The sequence below is a fragment of the Hyperolius riggenbachi genome, chromosome 10 (genome assembly GCF_040937935.1).
Source record: "Hyperolius riggenbachi isolate aHypRig1 chromosome 10, aHypRig1.pri, whole genome shotgun sequence".
NCBI lineage: Eukaryota > Metazoa > Chordata > Amphibia > Anura > Hyperoliidae > Hyperolius > Hyperolius riggenbachi.
In genome coordinates, this window is record NC_090655.1 from 84,058,593 (window position 1) to 84,081,207 (window position 22,615).

Sequence of the window (22,615 nt, forward strand, 5' to 3'; positions counted from 1 at the left end):
TGGGGGTTGTGCGAGGAGGCAGCGCTATGCATATGACCCTGTCTTGTTCAAAGATAATGGTCCGCACCACATTCAAGTATAAATCAGCTTTATTGAAGGTCCATAAAATGCTGTGTAGCACCTACAGCCCGCTGTTTCGGGTTGTATGCCCGTTTACAAGTCACTCAGCACAATAAAGCTGATTTATACTTGGATGTGGTGCAGATCGTTATCTTTGAACAAGATGGATCTTCACCCTGTTGGTACAAGGGGTTGGTTCCCGCACACCCACAGAGAATTGCCGAGGTGCTGTTCCATCTCTCTTGAATCCATATGACCCTGTCGGCGCACTCGGCCAAATCATCATTCATATAAACCTGCGGCAAAGTGTAAAACTGGCCTTAAAGTCCACAGTTCAGTTGGCTGCTCTTACCTTATCTGGCCACCACCACTATAGAACAATTCCTGTAGTGCCTCTACTTACAGGATGTTCTCAACATTTAGTTGAACACAACCTCACCAGTCTGCTGCTGCTAGTTACAACACAAATAAACTACAGCATATAGAACCCTCAACATTCCTAAGTCCTTATACTAACAACATGAAAATCAACCATATAAGTGCATTCATATGTATACAGGACTTACCTCTCGTAATGCCTACGAGTGCATGTAGCAGCACTAGTACTTCCTGGGTTTCCCCCTAACTCATCATAAATATGTTTCCATTGCCTTCGCGCTGTTATCTGTATAAAAAAATTAAATCAGCAACCTTTATATTAGTATTAATGTTTGCATGAATAAAGTGAACATATTACATACTTAGCTTTGTGGGATATATTTTGCAATGCAATAGAATTAAAAAAAAAATGTGGTATTTCATAGCCGTTACAGACAGATGTTCATTAGTCTTAATTACACATGATAAACAATGATTTATGGTTATCTGCAAGTGGCAACTATGGATCATTACCCTTTGTACTCATAAGGTCCCAGATGCTCCAGTTACAACACACTGCATAGCAAATATGTTAAACATTCACACATACTAGATTCTCCATATACTTTCTGGGCAGAAGTTAATTGGTCCTACTTGTTTGCATGGTGGAGAACAAAAGAAAGTTGGTGGATCAAAACTGAAATCGTGTCTGTTCACCATTGCCCAGGCTTTTGATGCCTATCCAAATTGGCATTAAATCTCGACTTGCCCACAATACTAACCAATGAAATACTGGCCACTGAATGCGGCTTTTCCTGCCAACACTCTGTCCACTCCAGACAACAGCTATAGGTGCTCCGAGCCAATTCACATTTACTTTGAGGCACTGGTTTAATGACCTGAAGAAGTGGGAGGATGCCCATGAAATGCGTTGTCCAGGGTTTTGAATAAACAATTTTTGTCGATATCTATGCTTGTCTTGGAGTCGATTTTTTCTTGCCTTTTATACGATCTATAATAACTGTATACATATTATGGGGCGCCTCCCTCCCAGTGTCACACTCCAGATAATAGCTGACTTTACCTTTCGTTGCCAACCAATGAGAAAGCAAAACCACCTCTTCTGCCATTTCTTCAGGAAGCAACACCCACGCAAGGCTCATGGGAAAACAGCAGATCTAAGATGACTAATGTATATTTAGAACAATGGAACCATAGCTGTTTCATAAAAAAACATTAGACTGTTTGCTCATGTATTGCACAAAGGCCAGCTGGGATTTTCCTTTAAATGATCACTATCACACACAAAAAAAAAATAGGCAATTAAAATCTTACAGAACCAACAGGTGTTGGGCCAGTCCATTTCCTCATGGGGGATTCTCATGGTTTTCTTTGTTTTCAACAGCATTTCCTGAACAGCAGTTGCAAACTGACAAAATCGTGTGAGAGTGAGTAAGAAGGCAGGCTGGTATCTTACCATTTTGGCAGTTAAACTGCTGTTCAGGAAATGCTGTTGTAAACAAAGAAAACCCTGAGAATCCCCATGAGAAGATGGACTGGCCGAAAACCTGTTGGTTCTGTCAGATTTTAACTGCCTACTTTTTTCATGATAGTGGTCCTTTGAACTGACCCTTTCACTGAGCTGGGACTTCTAAAACAAGAAACCTTCCTCAACTATGGCTGAAGTTCCCGTATAGAAAAAAAATATTTTTTTTCATTTGCCCAAGAAAACATTTTCTCTGCCTTACCCCATCAAAACTGATAAGTTAAAGCAGGAAGAGTTTTTGCATTACTAACAATTGCTCTCTTCATGTCCCTCTATTTATCGAATGCTGTCATAGAAGAACGAGTATGAAAATACACCAAAAGATAGTGTTTTACAAATAGAAGTTAATTTTATTACTGTAGCTTGAGAAAAATGAAAGGGTTATTGAATGTCTTTCATGGGTTCTACAGGACAAAGACCCGGTTTTAAATTTCTGGCCCTCCTGCAGAAGTATAAATAAATTCAGCGGCACTTGCAATAGATGAAAAGGTAAATATCGACCTTTAAGTTATTTCTGTCACTTCACTTTCCATCCATTAAATGGTAAGCACAGTCTTACAGGACCCATAGACATAACATCACATCTGTACATTAGGAAATGATGCAGCCATGGAAAGATTATGCATACGCACTACAGACACATGCATCTTTTAGCACACACAAGCTACATACAGCGGGGGGTTTGATGTACAGGAACATCTAGCTCCTGTCAGTGGCTCTCCAGCATTTGATGCCTTCTCAGATGAATGAAGCCTGACCAGGGGAGGTATGCTACAGTACCTATTCATTGCTGAAAATGACGCAAAATGAACCTGAGAAAACACCCCACTGAGGTTTCATAAAGAATATATAATTAAAGCTCCATTGGAGAGTTTGTGTGTATAAAAGGCTGCAAATGTTTTTCATAAGGTATAACTGCAAGCTTTGTAGATCAGTAGCTTTTCCAGTAAACAAGTAAAACTTTCTTTGCGCACGATGGGAGTATAAAAGTACTGACAAATGTTAGAGGTATCCAAAAACAAAAAGTGGTGCCCCATGAGGCATGCGCTACACCTGCTATTGCCGAAATTCTGTTTTGCTCCCACGTTTATTGCCTGATGAAGCAGGCTGGGCCTGCGAAACGTGTTGCACTTTTTTGGGGTACTATTTTATAAATGTGATTGCTACTATTCAGACTGTCTTTCGTGTCTGCTTTATGGAGGTAAGTCCACCACTTCCTCCCAGCAAATTTTAAAGTTTGTATCTGCTTTTATCCTGCTCGTGTGGTCACATGCTTCACCACTAAATATTTTGGCAACCAACCAGGCTTTGCAGGGGCCCAACTTCAAATCATGGGCCTTCCCCCCAATGTTCACACCCTTTCCCTTGGCAACCCGTTGACTCTCACAGCCTTGAGGACCATCTCACAAGGGTCATAAAACAAGTGTGGCAATTATAATCTTCGCACCCATAATAAGTGTAGCCCCAAAAAAACCCAAACCCTGATCTGAAGGAAGGACCCCTTTATCAGAGAGAGTGAAGTAGTAGTTGGGGCCCTTTTACAGCTCTGCCCCCCCCCCCCCCTGTGGTTGCAGGAACTGCTCCCCTTTAGTTACGCCCCTGGAGCCTTTGTCTTCATTGGAGGCCTCCATTTTATAGTTGTTTTTTTAAATGTCATTTTTGGGGGCCCCTCTGACTTGCCAACACAACCCAGAGAGGTTTCGCTATGTTTTTTTTTTTTTTAAAGCTCATAGAAATCCTGTCTTTCCAGAGCATTTAGTTATAAAGTATATTGAAGACAGTAGTCTAAGTAAGCATCTTCATTATACTTTATTACTAAATGCTCTGGAAAGACAGGATTTCAATGGACTGTAAAAAAACAACAACAAAAAACTCAGAGCGAAACCTCTCTGGGTTTTGTTGGCAAGTCAGAGGGGCCAAAAAAGAATGACATTTAAAAAAAAAGCTATAAAATGGAGACCTCCAATGACGACAAAGGCTCAGAGGTGTAACTACAGGGGAGCACACCCTGCAAACACAGGGGCCCCAGAGCTGTAAGGGGGTTATATGTGGGTAATATGTGGGGTATAATTTAAGTAAATATGTGACCCCTGTATTTAATTGGGCACTCCATGAAAAAACAATGCCTTGCTATATGAAAATTTAACCCACAGATGTTTAAGTACCTATTCACGTTCACATATATACATTCTAGCCGATGGCCCGGCATTGCCCGGGTATGTATTTGGCTGGTGTTGGCTGCACCCACTTTTTCTAACCCTAACACACAATTACTCAATGACTAAGTTTGTGAGCTTTGCTGTCTTTGACATCAATAATTTGCATTGAAATGAAACAAATCTGATTGGCTGTTTCTCCACCCCCTTTTCTGAATTTGAACTTCAGTCACCCAATGACCAACAGTACCAGGTTTGAGGTGTGTGACAGTAACGGTGCAAGAATGGCAGCAATTAAATATTGCCCTTGAAAATCTATGGGTGAATTTTGATTGGCTTTTGTAGGCTCCACCCAATTTTCTGAATATTAATCCCAGTCACTCAGTGACCAACTGTGCAAAGTTTGAGAACTCTACCATTAACAGTGTAAGAATGGCTGCAGTTTATGTTTTCCCAGGGAAATTTGTATTTGTCTCCGCCCACTTTTTGGTTATGGGGATAAAACGTATCCTATATGTTATTCCAGGTAATGTAGTATGTTTGTGCCAATTTTCATTCAAATCTGTTTAGCCATTGTTGCATGATTTAGTAACAAACATCCAAATGTTGGCATTTATAATATTAGTGAGATACACATTTTTATCTATTTTGTAAGTTGTACATCTGAAATTCAGAACATACAAGAAAAAACAACAGTTGGTTTTGTTTAAGAAGGCTATCGTGTAGTGATATTGCCTTTCTCTATCTACACATTTTACTCTTCTCATTCTTAATTTGTTTGCATTGTGTTTAATAATGAAACTCATTTTCAAGGCTCAGATCTAGCCACTTGGAAAGAAAAAACTAAAACAAAAATAAAAAAATGTTTTTCATGTTTACAAGCATTTAAAATTACAGAGAAAAAAAAAAAGATCTAGAGATTACAATATCTTGCAATTAAACAGGAATACATTTCATTTAATCAAAGCAAGATCTGGAAACAATTACTGCTGTAATCCTTCATTTCTCCTCTGCAGATGTCATAGCTTGTAAGTATGTGTTTTATTTGAATGCATTGCGTTAAAGAACTGTGGGAGAAAAAAAATGAATCTTTTTTTCTACTTTATCTAATGTTTTCTTGGTTCAAAGAACAGAGTGTGCAGTCCGTGACCATCAAAATGTATCTGCGAGCTAAAAATAGAGCACTCATGTCAGATAGCATTAGTTAATAAAAATGCGCAAGAGAGTTTTCTGAATAACTGATAACTTCCTGTTTGTCTGCCGGTGGCTTTTCACCCATTATAGCCATTTTACACCACAATTACAGCAAGAAGATGCAAAAACTCGAGTTTCTTAATGGCCAGCCCTGATTGTGTTTGAAAGCTTTTAAACACATTCCACATTATTAGACAAGAGCAGATGTGAGGTATTTTGCCAAGTGAAGTTTTCGGATTTTTTCTTTTTTATTTTTTCATATACACTCTTGGCAGCTTAAACAATAATAAGCCTTTTCTTAACATGGGAAAAATTACAGACCCAACTAATTTCCTTAACAGGGAAGAGTTACATGTGTTTTCCACTTGTACTTTTTACAACAAGTTTACAGTCTTCTCAAGCTGGAATTAATCAGGCTACGCTTCAAGATTGTTTCAATAAACCCCCAATGTGCACGGCTATTGTGAAATATTGTTTATTTAAGCTTTTATTCAAAATTGGTTAAACTGGAAAAAAAACATATTGCACAATCCTTCATTCTCAAACAATCCTATATTTTAGATTTTTCTCAAGGGTGAACTTTTACAAAAGCTAGAACAGTTCCAATTTTGCCTCAACTCAGACTGCCAGTCTTTATTGAAGTGAACTTATCAATTCCCCACCGAAAGTATCCTTACTTTGTCGCAGTGGTGAAGCTTGCACGAAAAAGTGATCCTGAGAGCTATGTCGGCGGTAGCCTAGCTACTGGTAGGGTCTCCCTAGCTAGACAGGCCAAAGGTGATGTTCCAGACTTAATAGGAAACCCTAATCCTCCAAGTCTGGGGGTTGGGCAATAGGCTAACAACCTGTTACCGTAAAAACCTAATTGTTAAGAAACCTTCAAAGAAGCCTTGGAAATCAATATAAGATGGATGGGGCAGGAAACTGAAGGCTGAAATCCGGCTCTAGTGCAATAGGAGGAGGAACTTATCAATCATGGTAAAAAGATGGATGAAGCCACTGTTGGTACCTCTCTTTTTGTTTGGTGCCTTCAACCTATGCATGTTGTGTTGCACAACGCCGCAATGCATTAGATGCACATACATTTGTATGGAGTAAGGTCATGTACACATGTCTAATCTGTAGTGGATTGTATTGTTCTATTGCACTTTCTACAGTGTATTTCTGGGTAATGTGTGTACATGCATTCTACAGCAAAGGTCCACACTTTATGTGCACAGTTTGAGCTAGTTCACACTTGGGCATTGATCTCCAGCGATCAGCAAAGCGCTGTAGCTAATGTATCCCTATGGGATCATTCTCACTGCAGCGTTTGCAATTGGAATCGCTTTGGGGCGATTCGGATGTGATTCTTGTTCTCTTGAATGGGAATCACAATGCAAATTGCGATGCAAGATAGTAATTCACATTCATAGGGCTCGATTCACAAAGACTTTAGGCGTGATAACCTTTGCACCAGCAAAGTTATCACCGCTTTGTGCTCTAACTCGCGCGAAGTTTCTGCGCGTACGCGCGTACGTGCGCGCGCAAAGTCCCGTAGGGCTTAATGGGAGCTTCGCGCGAAGCGGGGGCCGCTGAAAATTCGCGCGAGTTTCTTCTTATCATGCCTAAACTGAGTTTAGGCGTGATAAAGGGGTTTTCACAGGCGTGCAAAGTGTTTGCACCGCTTTGTGAATCAAGCCCATAGTGTGAGCCAGCACTGTGTGTTGTGTTAAGGATACTTTATAATGCGTGCACAACGAACCCTCAACGTATTAGTTGGTTCCTGTCATGCCATGTCCATACACAAGCAATCCAATCTAGACTCGACCAAATTCCAATGAACCTTTTCAGGATTTTATTTTCATTATTCAAAGCGATGATACAATATAGCACAAAGGTCTTATCATGCCATGATCATTTCATGGCTTCACAATGTAGTAAAAAGAAAAAAAAGGAGATGGTCTGATGTCACAACAATTTTTACAAACTTTAGTTCATGTTGACACGGGAAGAACACTTTAGCTGCATCTTCCTGTGTCTAAAAGTTGTCCTATTTTTAACTTATGTTCCCGTTTTGGTAATCATACATATGTGCAGCATTGAACACTGTAAAAGCTTTTAATAGTAGCTAGCAGCAGCCCAATGACTGACTGTAGGGTCCATATCAACACTAGACAGTAGTGATCTGTATATGAAGTGGCTTTTCCACCTGACAGTAAGGCCTTGTTCACATTGCGTTCCTATTGCATTAGTGTTTGCGTTGGGCGTTTTTTGTTGCTTTTGTTTGCAATTTCCAGAGATTTCTGTGCATTGGGCGTTTTTGGTAAGCGCTTTTTTGGGCATCTTTTTATTTTTAAAGGGAAAAGAACCTAAAAATCCCGGAAACACTTCACATTTAAATTGGCAGAGAAAGAAACGCCCACAAAAATGCTTTTCTAGCGCTTTGTGCTTTTCCTATACCTCCCATTATCGCAAAACCGCCGCGAAAATGGTTCATGCAGCGCTTTTCAGATCATAAAACAAACAGAATGCCCCAATCTGAATTCGTAAAAGAAAAACAGCTCACCCTGCTCCTGCAAAAGTCCCAGCAGTGTTAAATTACTATTCCCCCTCCAGGGGGCCGTGGACTGTGGAGTAAGACGTAATTCGTCTGCCAGCTATTATGCAGTATTTATCGTAATTTGGTGCGCCGTCTCTTGACGGTGTCCAAATTACTGCCTGAGCGCCGCTATAGCCATAATTTACATTGCAGTAGGGTGGCCCCTGGTGTGCCTAAATTTCCAGCGCTGTTTTCACTAACTCGCGTCACATATCTCTGCGCCATGCCTGGAAATTGTGCCTGCCACCAGCAATCAGTAGATTCTGTCCCACCCCACCCACCAACACTGCCGCAGCAGTAATAGGTGTTCTACCAATGTCTCAGATTATATTTTCATAGTAACATATTTAAATTCTAGCCTTTCCCATCCTAACCCGCACATGAATTATGGGAATGATAACAATCCTCTGGGTAGCACATAACCTAGCGAGATAGGAAAACAGCAGTTTTCAAATCACTCCTTCTCTGACTGACTGCCAAGGAAACTGTGCAGAAGAGATGCTGAGGGGGAGCCTCCCTTGAAACATCACTATTTAAAATTGGGACCTTGGAAGGCAGTTTAATGCAATCATATACTAATATTTGACATCATGCAATGTACAATTGGATAAGACGTATTGTAACTGGATAAGACTTATCAAATAGGCATATTACTGCCTGGGGAGCCACATTAGATAACTGAGAGGTAAGTATATTTACCAGCAGAGAACACTATGGTAGAATATCAAAGCCCTACATTTGGTTGTTAAAAAGGGCAAAGTGCACAACTTAAACTTTCTTATTAAAAACAGGTGGTAACTATAAATAGGAGTGTCAAAGAAGCCATCTGTTTACTGTAGTGATAGTTAAACTGTAACAGATATTAATGAGCTGTCATAAACAAATGAAATGAATAATGTCCATCATAACATTCAAAAACATATGGGGAAGTTAACTGTCTTCAGACCAGCATGCCCTACACCTAACAGCGTACATGTGCAATAGACGGACAATTCCTCTGGAAAAACTCTAATACTTAAAGAGACACTGAAGCGAGACTAAATCTCGCTTCAGCTCTCATATACAGTGCCCCTGCTAAAACGCCGCTATCCCGCGGCTAAACGGGGGTCCCTTCACCCCCAACCCACCCCCCGCAAAAGTTGGTCGCAAAGTTGGTCGTGGACTTTGCTTCCTGGAGGCAAGGGCTAACGGCCGCAGCCCTGCCTCCAGTCGCGTCTATCAGACGCGCATCGCCGCCTCTCCCCCGCCCCTCTCAGTGAAGGAAGACTGAGAGGGGCGGGGGAGAGGCGGAGATACGCGCTGACAGACGGTTAGCCCTGCCCCAATGCGGTAGCGCTCCCCCGCATTACAAAGGGGATTTGAGGGGACAGGGACCCCCGTTAAGCCGCGGGATAGCGGCGTTTTAGCAGGGGCACACGTGCCCCTGCTATATATGAGGTCTGAAGCGAGATCTATTCTCGCTTCAGACTCTCTTTAACCCCCTTGGCGGTATGAAAAATACCGCCAGGGGGCAGCGCAGCAGTTTTTTTTTATTTATTTTTTTAAATCATGTAGCGAGCCCAGGGCCGCTCCGATCATGATAGGCGATCTCCGATCAGGAAATCCCGTTCAAAGAACGGGATTTCCTGGAGGGCTTCCCCCGTCGCGATGGCGACGGGGCGGGATGACGTCACCGACGTCGTCGGGACGTCATTGGGAGACCCGATCCACCCCTCGGCGCTGCCTGGCACTGATTGGGGTCTGGGGGGGGGGGGGGCGCGCGCCGCACCGGATAGCGGCGATCGGGCGCGCGGCGGCGGCGATCGGGGTGCTGGCGCAGCTAGCAAAGTGCTAGCTGCGTCCAGCAAAAAAAAAATTATTTAAATCGGCCCAACAGGGCCTGAGCGGCACCCTCCGGCGGCTTACCCCGTGTCACACACGGGGTTACCGCTAAGGAGGTTAATGGACCTATGTAGACTCTTTATGGAACACTAGAAAATCACAATAGTATGTATCTACTGATGGCTGCCAGAAAAGGACAAGAGACTATAAGAGATTAGTATGGCCAACATTGGCCCTGAACTACTACTGGATGGCCACTGTAATTTATGTTTCAGTGCACATATTCTAGATTCTAGATTTATAGTAACCTGATTTGAGAGAAGTACGAAGGCTGCTATCTTAATTCCCTTATTAAAAAAAAATGCAAGTTGCCTGGCAAGCTTTTAACTTTAGTTGTTTGAGTTAGATTAAAGTCAAAGCATCTGATCTGCATGCTTATCCTGGGCCAGTGAATTAAAGGACACCTGAAGTGAGAAGAATGTGGGGGCTGCCACGTTTACTTCCTTTTAAACAATTCTAGTTCCCTTGCAGACCTGGCAGCAGCAGTGTCTGAATCATATACCTGAAACAAGCATGCAGCTAATCTAGTCAGACTTCGGTCAGTGCATCTGATCTGCTGCATGCTTGTTCAGGGTCTATGGCTGAAAATAAGGAGCAGCAGGGCGGCCAGGCAATTTGCATAGTTTAAAAGGGAATAAATAGCCTTCACATTCCTGTCACTTCAGGTTCCCTTTAAAGTATTAGAGGCAAAGCATCAGCACAAGTCAGGCAACTGATATTCTTTATAGGGAAATACATATGGCAGCCTACATATTCCTTCAGGTTCCCTTTAATATGGAAATTCATCCATTTTTGTAATGCTGCAGTGAAGACTTTTAGAACCACTGTCTGCTTGTTCTTGCTTTATGCGCCCTTGTTTTGGATATTGACTCCAGTTTGAAAAAGGAAAAATGACAGTTGCTTGACTCACTTATTTTTAGCTAACTGCAAGTAAGTCGTATAAAGTAAGACAATTTAAAAACTCACCGTTTCATATCCTCCCAGTTTTTGAGCAGCTTGAAACATAGTCCAAAGGTTAACTGTTAGAAGGACAATAAGTATTTAGATAAGCATTGCATTAACCAGCGATATTGTCAACATAAAATATTAACTTTTTACATACAGAAGATAAACTATAGTAATTGTGGTGTGTCTTTATGCTACCCTGTGACAGCAGAACTTCAACCAATGTTTTTTTAATTGGATGTAATATGTATCTCAGGGGTCAGGAACCTTTTTGGCTGAGAGGGCCATAAACGCCACATATTTTAAAAAGTAATTCCGTGAGAACCATACAATATTTTTCAAACTGGCAGAGGGCTCACGTCCCTGTTTACATGGTGATGTGTACACAATTGATACTATGGGCAACGGACGTGTCAGACACGTCTTCAGCTTCTTTTGGGTTTCAGCAACATCAGCAATTTCCCCGAGAGCCAGACAGGAGAAATACAGCTTGTGCAATTACCTAACTTACTTGGGGGTTGATTCACTTTGTAGAGACGAGATCACAGCACTTTGGCCCAATAGGCTGCCTGTCACGTGACAGGCAGCCTATTGGGGCAATCAAAGTGAAGGATCTCGTCCTACAAAGTCAATGGACCTAACAGGGTTCAGGGTGGGACAATTGGAGCGGCCGTTAGTTTTGGGGGAGCGCAAGTAAGTTAGTAGTGCATGCTACAGCAGTAGCATGCTTACTTTGAAAATTGTACTTGCGCTGTCACACTAAGCTGTGCTGCTTAAGCAGTGTAACTTAGTGAATCAACCCCTAACTGTGAGCCAGATGTAGCCATCAAAGGAGCCACATTTGGCTCCCGAGCCATAGGTTCCCTACGCCTGATCTATCTGATCCCTCTTCTGTACAGACACGTTGCTAATGTAGATGCTAGAGATGCATTCTGTTGCTACAGAGTGGGGAGGAGGGACAAGGTAGGTAATTTGGGTGTCGGTGACTGCCGGGCCCCAAATTATTTCTCCCTCTGAGTTGCTATGACACAGAGAGGGGAAATCGTAATTAACGATGTCCGGTATTTCAGCGGCAGCAGGGTGAGCAGTCATTTTGTCTCACCCTGCTCCAAAGTGACCGGGCGGCAAGATGCCATGGACGCAAGAGGCATGATGTGCTTCACACGATGGATCAGCAGAGGTAAGCAAAAGACAATGCCCTTAGCCTGTGATGGGCCGAGATGACCTAGGATTCCAGATTTCTTGCATCAGGGAGTGTTGGGGCCGCTGTGCACACACTAGGATCTTGTATGAGACGCTCTTGACCAAAGTGTACATGCAAAAAAGGAACCCGGTAAAATAGGAGGTGGTCACTAGTAGAATATCAGTAAAATGACTGATATTCTACAATTAGGCTCCATGTAATACTGATAGTAAAATATTGGTCATTTTTACCAGTATTTTACTATGACCTAACTTGACGCCAATATCCATGCTGCCTTCTCCCCAGTTTGTGTTTTAAAAGGGAACCTGAGGTAAGAGGGATATGGAGGCTGAAATGTTTGTTTCCTTTTAAATAATGCACATTGCCTGGCTGTCCTGCTGATCCTTTGCCTACAATATTTTAAGTCATAGTACCTAAACAAGCATGCACATCAGAGGTCTATGACAAATCTGGCAAGATTAGTGGCATGGTTGTTTCAGGTGTGTGATTTAGACCCTACTGACCAGAGGGATCAGCAGGGCTGCCAGGCAACTGGTATTGTTTAAAAGGGAATAAATATGGCAGCTTTCACAGGTTTCACACCTCAAGTTCCTTTTAAAGTTAAGGTGAAAAATAAGAAAGCCCCTAAACTCCAAGGAACCCCTAAATTTGCCTAAACTCCTGAATACAAATTCTAGTCAAGCCCGTCCGTTGAGTACCACACCCTTTCTGCTCTTGATACGCTTCATAGATTATACTCTGTGCTGACGTAGTGCTCACATGGGGTGAAGAGATGAGCCAAGAGTCACATCTCCTGCTAATTTGTCACCTAATTGTAGGGACCTGCCAGAGAACAGATAGCACGGTAAACCTGCCTACTATGAAACTGTTGCACCTTTTAGGATTCCACCTCAAGGAAATTACCGTAACATGAAACTGGTTAAATTATACTGGTTAAATAAAAAAGGAAAAACTTTCAAGTTTTGTAGAGATATGGAAACTTTTACATTATAGTATAACCATAAAATGAAATGGTTTACTGCTAGTTTTATCACTATATGCAATAAAAAGCACAGTGAATAGCCGACATTCATAGAATTCTGTGTTCATTAAAAAGGCTGCTGTAAACTATTCTCAAGAAATTTATCATGCAAATTTGACTCGCAGACAAAATATAAGCCCTTTGACAGTATGATTATGATGGTGTTTTCATAGCTGCTCATTTATTACATCTACGTAATCACAAAAGCTGCGTCTCAGCCTTTTATTGTCTGAAATATGATCTGCTGCCCCAGGCTCACCATGAGATATTACCCTCAATCAAATAAAGGCTCACTAACAGTTCACTTTATCCATTCCCTGTCGTGCATAAACTGGGAAAGCAGACAGTATCAATATGCAGTTAGACTTAAACTGAGATCTAAACGGTAGCAAGAACACCACCAACTACTGATTTATCAAGATAGATATAAAGCAAACTAAGGCAAAATCATTGCCCAGAGAAACCAATCAGATTTTTGTTTCCTTTCTGATCTCGATTCTCATTGGCAGCTCTGGGCTACTGCTCAGCTGCAAAGAGGACTGGATAGCAAACAAAGCTGTCATCATAAATAAGGTCCGAGGCATACAGGCTTCAGAAAGTTCTGCTAATTCACTTAAGTTGAGAGCCGACTGCTTAACCACTTCAGGACTCAGCCTTTACCCCTCCTTAAGGACCAGCACTTATTTCTAAGATCTGTGCTGGGTGGGCTCTACAGCCCCCAGCACAGATCAAACACCAGGCAGAGCGACCAGACTGCCCCCCTTTTTTCCCCACTAGGGGGATGATGTGACGGGGGGGGGGGGGGTCTGATCGCTCCTGCCTGCATGTGGCTGGCGGGGGCACCTCAAAGCCCCCTCCCCCGCAGGATTCCCCCTCTCCCTCTCCCTCCCTCCCTGCCCCGGAGATCGGAGGCAGCACAGGAACGGATCTGTCCTGTGCAGCCTCTAACAGGCTCCTGCCTGTCATGTGACAGCAATCCCCGGCCGCTGATTGGCCGAGGATCGCTGATCTAGTACAACGCTGCTACTGGTAGCAGCGTTGTAAAAATGTATGGATTATTTCTGCTTGTGTTTACATTAAGCCTGCGAGCTGCGATCGGCAGCCCGCAGGCTATTCACCGAGCCCCCCGCCGTGAATTGACAGGAAGCGGCTGTTTCCTGATTAGCCTGCAGCCGGCGATGCAAATGTGCATCGCTGGTCCTGCAGCTACCACTTTGCCGACGCGCGTTATGAGTGTGCGGCCGGCAAGTGGTTAAAGGATGCAAATTAACAAATGGATTTATTTTATTTAAAAATCTGAATATTACATACCACTATAGGAAAGGTAAAGGGACAACTGAAGTTAGATGAATATGGAGGCTGCCATATGTATTTCCAATACCAGTTGGCTGGCAGTTCTGTTGAACTATTTGGCTACTGTAGTGTAACACCATACACAAGCATGTAGATAGACAATGTCAGAAACACCTGATCTGCTGCATACTTGTTGGACATCGATGGCTTAAAGTATTAGAGGCAGAGGAGCAGTAGGATAGCCAGGCAACCGGTATTGCATAAAAGGAAACAAAAGTAGGGCAGCCCCCATATCTCTCCACTTCAGTAGTACGTTAACCATCTCACGTCCAGATCTTATTGTCATGTTCTAGAGACTACACAGCAGTTTTGACATTTTAGCTATGTCCCTATTTAATTAGTAATACTGTTATCACTTATCATAACATCTAAATGATCTATGTATTTATTTTTATTGCTGCCGCAGATCCAACCATGTCTGGCTTTTAACAAAACTTTAAGCTAATTAGATTAAGACAACTTAACAAGGCAAGAAAAGATAACCGTAAATGTTGTAAACACTTCTATTTCTGATACAGTAGTGGATTGTTAAACCTGGATCCACTACAAGACCCTTTTAAATTATAAGACTTGAGGGTAAATATCTCAGATTTTACCATGGTGTGTCACAAAAGGATAAGGTTTCACAAATGTCTCCACAAATCCCACCAGCTGTTATTTTTTGGACAACCAAAAAGCCAATTAAAACAACTTTGCAGAGACAACAGGGCTTGTTCACACTGTATGGGATACAGTAAAGTGTCTCCAACTTTGTATACATGGATGGTGTGAAGTAGAGCATCCAGGGACCTCTGGTAATGGATTGGTGGGACTTGAGAACTCATTTGAAACACCTTTATGGGAAGTCTCAGTGGCCTGTTGTCTGACGCACTTGCAGGTAAGAAGGCCCATGCAGTCCTTCATAAACTGTACACAACCGACCACTACAGAGACAAGTTGTGGTGGATCTCAGACTCAAGTGCACTAAATTAGCCATCTACAGAGCTACCTCCATGTTAGGAAGTATTGAATATCTACTAGTACAGAACCGGTCCCTGTAATTTAGTTATAACACACAAATCCTAAGCCACTTCCTACATACATATGGTTTACTTTGCTTTCTCAGCTCTCAGTAAGGCCCTTGAAATTAAAAACAGCCCCAAATCAGAAGAGTTAGGGTCTGCTTAGTCTTTAGTTTCGAGAGCTTCAAGAAATGTAAAATTAGAAAACACACCCTTCAACACAGAATAATTCTGAAAGCCTACTTGAGCCAGGACATTTTTTTCTCTAAATCCATTAACAGATTTCCCTGGATCTTCACTGACTCTAAATCAATGTATAATGTAACAAAGCTGTTTGCCGCACATTCCTCGCTCTTCTTGCCTTTCCATTTCAAACAGCCAGTTTGGAGGAAATGTTATAATCATCTGCAGTTATTCAAGTTTATCATGGCTGCCAGAGCTTGGCAGCAGTCAATGCCAATTAGGTATGTAAATTGTTATGTAAAACATGCAGGGGTGACATTCGTCATAAGAATAAACACATGGGCCCAATGAAGGAAAAATGATCTTTGAAACATATTGCTAAAACATAGAAAGGCCATAAAGCTAATGTGTGTGGCTTTGTTATTAACAATTGTGTTATGAAACTTTCTTTTTATTGCCCTGGCCGACTATTTATATCCCCACTCACTTAGTCTAAAAGGGCTATGGCACGTGGGCACAACTTTGTAGCAGCTATAACTAATGTTTTTCAGAGAAGCTGCTTTTAACCCATTAGCAGCTTCAACAAAATTATCTTGTTTAAGTGCACTGCTTTTGACTTCAGTTGTGCTGCACATTCTTGGAATGCTTTGATCTCTCTCTACTGAGCAAAAAAATATAGAAACTGAAACCAGAAGTCCTCTGTTATGGTCTCGCACTGCCCCCTAGAGACAAGTGGCCATAAACACACATCACATCAGCACTAATTAGAAGCAGGGAAATGTAACATAATAAAATGCTAAAATAAATTGGTCTGGAACATTTATAAGCCTCTAAATAAATTGGCTGCTAAAAGGCTATATCAAATGCAGTACTTTTAAATGGCATAGACATGGCTCTAACCCAAACACGCAGGCGTCCCAGCAGCATTATTGAAGCAAGGTGGGACCATAACAGGGGTGAAGAAGTGCCCAGGATTGTATAACACTGAGTTAAAAATAGCAATAAACCAGCAATAAAAACAAAGTAGTAAGGTGGCTTATATCAATGACAACACTCTACCAAGAGAAAAGATTTTTATTTAGCACAGGCAACGCCTTTCATGAGTCTAAGCCCGCATCCTCAGGCCAATAAAAGTGTAGACAGCCAATTGTGCACTTTGGGAAAGTTTTTATTGCTGTTTTAACTCCATTTTATACAATCCTGAATGCTTTTCCACCCTGTTGTGCTTAAGTCACCCCCCACACTCTGCTGTAGGAGGGGTTTCAAACGGACCACATATGGTACCACCTATTTTGGGAGTTTGACATTTTTTAGAAAGAGTGACCCTAGACCCAGCCTGGACACCCAGAGTGGAGTCAGGTTCGTTGACTTCACCTGCTTTTTGTGGATGGTTGCCCCACTGTAACCCACCTTTGTGAGTAGCCCATTTATTTTATACCTAATCTGTTTATTTATTGACATAATTTGCTATTTGGGCTCCCTTTTTTTGTCTCCCTTGTTCTTCTCTCCAGGGTGCCCAGACACCCCACCACTGCATTATATGTTAGACAACCTGAAACAGTCACAAGACACCAGGGGGGTTAATTCACTAAAGAAAGTTAATCTTAATGTGCGGTGATAGCGCACTTTAAAATGACCAGCACACAAAGATTTCCAGCATTTATGCAATATACGCAGCGAGGTACGCACGTTATATACATGCACTGCTTACTTTGCTTGTAATGCATATACCACATTACACAATTTGCATAACTCGCAAATTGTGTAAATGTCGGTAATCTTAACATCTGCTACCGGCAGACGTTAAGATGAACTTTTTTAATGAATCAACCCCAATGTGACAGCAATGGGGTCAGCAACCTTGGGTGACAAATAATACAGCTGGCATACCTTTACTGGGACACAATAAGCAAGCGGATTTTATTTATTTATGTAAATAAGAAGACTTTTTCCACTTCTACAGAACGTTAAACATTCATCTCTTTTTGCTTTTCTGAAGACTCACAATTTAAACTCTTATGTTTTGGGTAGGAACCTACCATTATGTTTTTGGTATGAAAACCATCCAGAGAAACTGGAGAAAAGCCCCACAATCCAGGGGAGAACATACAGCTTGAATGTGCTTGGTGGGATTCAACCCAATGACCCTATTTTGTGTTCTTTTTCAGTGAAGCCCATCACATGGTTCTAACATTTGCCTAAAACAAGTTTAGCCCCATTAACTACAAGAGCAATAAAAAAGTGCAACTAATGCTAGGATTGTTTGTTTTTTATTTATCCTAGTTGGACTCTATGAACAAATGTCTTTTTTCAACCAAACTTTGTATTCAACTATGTAACACACCATGCAATTTCCTGTCAGATCGATGGGTCAAACTAAAACATTCCAACATGTCTGATCTGCTCCCAGTCAATACCAGAATCGATTTTCACATCACTACTGCATAAAATTGATCCCATTATTGACCTTAAAGTTGATCTTAAAGATGAAAAAATAACTATAACAAGTAACTTGTCTATATATCTTATCTAAAGTTATGTTTACACAGCAAATCTAGCTGTTAACAGCTTCAACAGTTTAGGATTCTTTATTCCTGTGATACAATGAGAGCAGCCATGTTCTGTTTGTCACATTACACACTGGGAAGCTGATCTGTATCTCCAACCCTCAGCCTGTGAAAACTTCACTCCCCTCTCCTCCTCCCCTGTCTCTGAAATCTCGTGCTAGTAAACACCTCCTCCTGCCCAGACTGAGCTCCCATAAGCCCTTGCTACATTAATCAGAGTGCCAAGGCACTCTGGAGAAGCTGTGTGCGAGGCTTGTTTAGATTATAGGGAATTCGAATATTAAAACAAAGCAAAAAAGTATTTGGCTTGAGGAATGCCCTATAAATTATATGAAAGGAACACAATTATGCAATGAGTAAAAAATTTTCTCGGATCCACTTTAAGCAGATCGGACCTGTTGGAAATTCGGGCTTAATCAACACAGATCTAACTAGCATAACCTAGAGCATCCCAGAGGACTTAAGCTCTGTGTAATACATGGCTAATGTGTTATAATTATTTACATCAGCATTTGTTTCTCTAAATGAAATATAAATGTACACATAAAAAAAAAATCTGTACTTACTTTGCTTAAAGCCTAAATATGGTATCCTCTCAATGGGAGTTTTCCTCTCTTTCATATATTTATACAGTGCTACAAGAAATGCCTGTTCATCAGCTTTGCATTCTTCCGTCTTACATCCATCTTCCACAGGGGCCTTTGGTTTTTCCTCAATGGGGGTTTTCTTGAAGTTGCCGTTGGCAGTCTTTGCTTTTGGTAAAGTAGTCTTTACTTCACATTTTACCTGGAAGAATCACATGCATGAGACTTTGTGCTACAGATCCTCGTCTGTAAGAAGTTTGAATATATACTTCACATTAACTTAAATTAGCACTTGGTTAGGAGTTCCATCCCTAAACCTGCCCGGACCCACTATGTAACACAGCTTATACGAAAACAAATAGCAACATACACCAGACATTTGCATTAAGTTATAAGTTGTGATCATTTTTGTTGACTTGCTGTTTGGCTTTGTGGGGGGGAAGGGGGTGATCTTGGGGACATTATATACAAACACAGATGGTCACCTGAAATGGATTATGAAAAATGTTTTAGGCAACAAGTCTAAGAGGCAGTGGGTGGGGTTAGATAATCAGTCATGATGATCTTTCCTGTGGTTACATTAACCTCAGGGCCGTCCAAGAGACTAGAGACGACCAGGAGTAAAGTAAAGTGTAGCAAATTGCTATTATATACTCACAAAGATGGGTTTCAAAAACTTGCAACCTCTGTGAAAGCCTGTGGGAATATCACTATCCCTGCTCTATTTTCTAGGCCTTGTGTAACAGGAACTTGTTGTTCGCACTCCAAGGCAAAAAACAAAACAAAAACGATTACCTCTCAAGAAAGATTTAAAATATAAAAACAATGGTGGAGGCATCCAGTATATATGTATATAAAAAAAAACTATAAAAAGTTAATATCAAGAGGAAAGATGGTAGTGTAGGCCTCTCCTGAAGAATCTAGACCAATCTGGCTGGAAAGGTTTTTATCCAAGCACAAAAAAGACACACGTTTTTGGGTACTTGTCTACTTCCTCGGGTCAAAAAAACATTGACCTGAGGAAGCAGGCAAGTATCTCTGAAATGCTTTGTCTTTATTGCGCTTGATCAAAACCCTTTCCAGCTGGACTGCTCTAGATTCTTTAGGAGAGGTAAGGCCTCCTACACCTCCTCTCCTTTCTGTGTCAAATTTTATATATATATATATATATATATATATATATATATATATATATATATATATATATATATATATATATATATATATATATATATATATTTATTTTTATTAATATATATGCACTGGGGACCTCCACCCTCTGGGCTAGATGATGGCTTTGTGCTGGAAAAGCACTTCCCATTCCTGCTTGCAGCAAGGAGCTGCATGGCCCAGACAATCAGGTATTTCACATACCGGTATTTATTGAAAAAAGTACAGATATACAATGCAAAGCAAAGAAAAAAAGACTACTGAAAACTGGTCTTCAATGTGACTTTACCATCATATACATTTAAAAATGAAAAGCTTGACGTTGGCTTTAAAAACCTAAGTGGTTATTGGTCCGCCATCAGTTTCTGTAGATATGTAAAGGTTCCTCTATAAATATTGGTAAAAAATGAATTACACATAAGTAAAATTTTATATTCAATGATTATGTAATTTGTGCCTTGTTTTTCAATTTTTCTTCCTGAATTATGGTTTCCATGTTCAATTATTAATGCTAAAATAAATATTAAATATTTAAAGAGAAGATTCTCATATTTTGTTTGCTTGTATATTATTTTTTAATAATGAGGAGCATACTTATAAATGCATTACAAATGTGTTTTTTCCTCCATTCTCTGTACCCAGAGACCATTAGAAAATAGTCTGTACTCTTTATTATGCTGCGCTCATTTCCAGTGTCTTTTTTTGTAAGTGGCTAAAGATCTAAATGTAAGCTAAAATAAATGGTGTATAAAAGGCTCTGTTGGTGCTATACATCTTTACTATATACCGGTACCTATTCACCAAACAGTTCATGACCATGTCACCAGCCAACCTCTGTGGGGTTCACAACCTAATGCTCCACATCACCAATAACATTACTGTAATTATAGTCAATATTTTCTGTAGTTAAGCACTCGTAGGGCTCTTTCACAGTGCAACGTTAAAGTTATAAAATACTTTAACGCAGAGTAACGCACAGCAATGCAAAGTCTGTGCGACATTCACAGTGCACACGTTACGTTAGTGTGTAACGTGTAGTGTTATTAAAAAGTGCTGCATGCTGTGCGTTTAGCAATGTATCTGCTGCGTTATGTGTGTTGCACATGCTTAGTAATGTTTCGTTTTTTTTAAATGTAACGCATGCGTCGTTTTCGTTTCATCAGTATGCGACAAAAACGGCGCACCAAGAGACATAACGCAGTGCAAAATAACGTCCAATTTCATAACCTACATGCGCTGCATTAGGGGCACGTTGTGCGACTTTAACGTCGCATCAAAGGCAATGTCCCATTGTGAAAGAAGCCTAAATGTTTGTTGCCTGAAATGAACATTGTTCATCTCTACTGAGTACAAGTGTCCTCCAAGTTTTGTGCCCCCACCCACCACAGAGCCATCTGATTGACTGCTGTTGTAGTTGCCCTTGTAGGCTGTAGCATCCCTCCTACTAGTTTGCTTCCTGCCCTCTTATTAGGGCAGAATGTGCTGTGCAGCTCACCAGCAAACCGGGGGAAAATGTCACCCAAAGCAATCTGGAAAGTAGGTTTTAAGCAAACTTTATATTCTCGATGTGTACACAGCTTAAAGCAGAATATAACCCAGCATTTCAATTTTGCTCTAAAACATTATTTACAGCATATTATATGCAACCAGCATTTTTTTTTTACTAGACCAGCATTGGAAGGGTTACACACAGAGCTTTAAAGTTCCGTGCAGAGAAATGCTGCCGCAGCCGAAGGTAGATTAGATAATGATACATTTAAGTAAACACAATATAACCAGTGAGGAATGTGACTCACTCTCCGACTGTCCAGCAGCTCATGCACAGTCAGAGAGTGAGTCACATTCCTCACTTGTTATATTCTTTACTTAAATGTATCATCACCTAACTTCGGCTGCGGCAGCATTTCTCTGCACGGAACTTTAAAGCTCTGTGTGTAACCCTTCCAATGCTGGTCTAGTAGAAAAAAAATGCTTGTTGCCTAAAATATGCTGTAAATAATGTTTTAGAGCAAAGTTGAAATGCTGGGTTATATTCCACTTAAGGTAAACTTGTGAAGAACTCAACCCACCATTATGTTTTAGGGACAGTAATTCAAAACGTGGTTTCATTAAACATGATTTTTTTTGTGTCCATGCACAGAAATGAATTTAATGTAGGTCTGCAAATTGCAGATACTCTCATTTTAAGAATTATAGTAAAGTTCTGTAGGTGGAAAGGGCAAGCCAAGGAAAAGTAGAAATCTGTACATCATTTTAGGACAGATTGACTGTGAAACTGAATTTTGCACACTCATCCCAAGTGGTAGTAATGGGACTTTGTTGTGGTGGCCAAGTACAAAGGTACAACTCAAGTGTCCTTCCTCTACATTCATGGGTGTATCTTTTTCTCACTGAAAGGGTTAAAGGACACCCGAGGCAAAAATAAACGAATGAAATAAACAATTGTATCTATCTTCCGTCTCCTAAAAATGACTTTTTTAAAGATATTCCACAGTCTTATTTTATGCTTAAATCTACTTTTTAAGTTAACTGTTTTATTGTTGTTGCTCAAAAACACATTAATTGAAGTATGCCAGAGCCAAAATCTATGAACTATTGACCCTTTCTCTTTCCTGCTCTCAGAAGCCATTTTCTGCTAGGAAAGTGTTTTATAGTTGGAATTTCTTATCAGTGAGGGTCACACTGTAGTCACTTCCTGTCTGAGTCAGGAGTGAGTCAGCCACTTACATACCTGTTATTTAACTCTTTCAGGCATAGAAAGAAAAAAAAGGAACACAGCACAGCTATTTGTGTGGTAGGCACTGTACATACC

The 22,615-nt window shown here is 40.9% G+C and overlaps 1 protein-coding gene across 2 annotated transcripts in view; it reads right to left on the reverse strand.

Annotated features, from left to right (window-relative positions):
- Nucleotides 1–22,615, reverse strand: part of ARID5B (AT-rich interaction domain 5B) — a 445,568-nt gene that overhangs the window by 92,256 nt on the left and 330,697 nt on the right. For both annotated transcript variants that reach the window (XM_068255131.1, XM_068255132.1), the window contains 3 exons: nucleotides 18,616–18,835; nucleotides 10,742–10,794; nucleotides 627–724 (listed from right to left, as the gene is read on the reverse strand). In XM_068255131.1, the coding sequence (XP_068111232.1) occupies nucleotides 627–724; nucleotides 10,742–10,794; nucleotides 18,616–18,835 (371 nt within the window). The remainder of the gene's footprint in view (nucleotides 1–626; nucleotides 725–10,741; nucleotides 10,795–18,615; nucleotides 18,836–22,615) is intronic.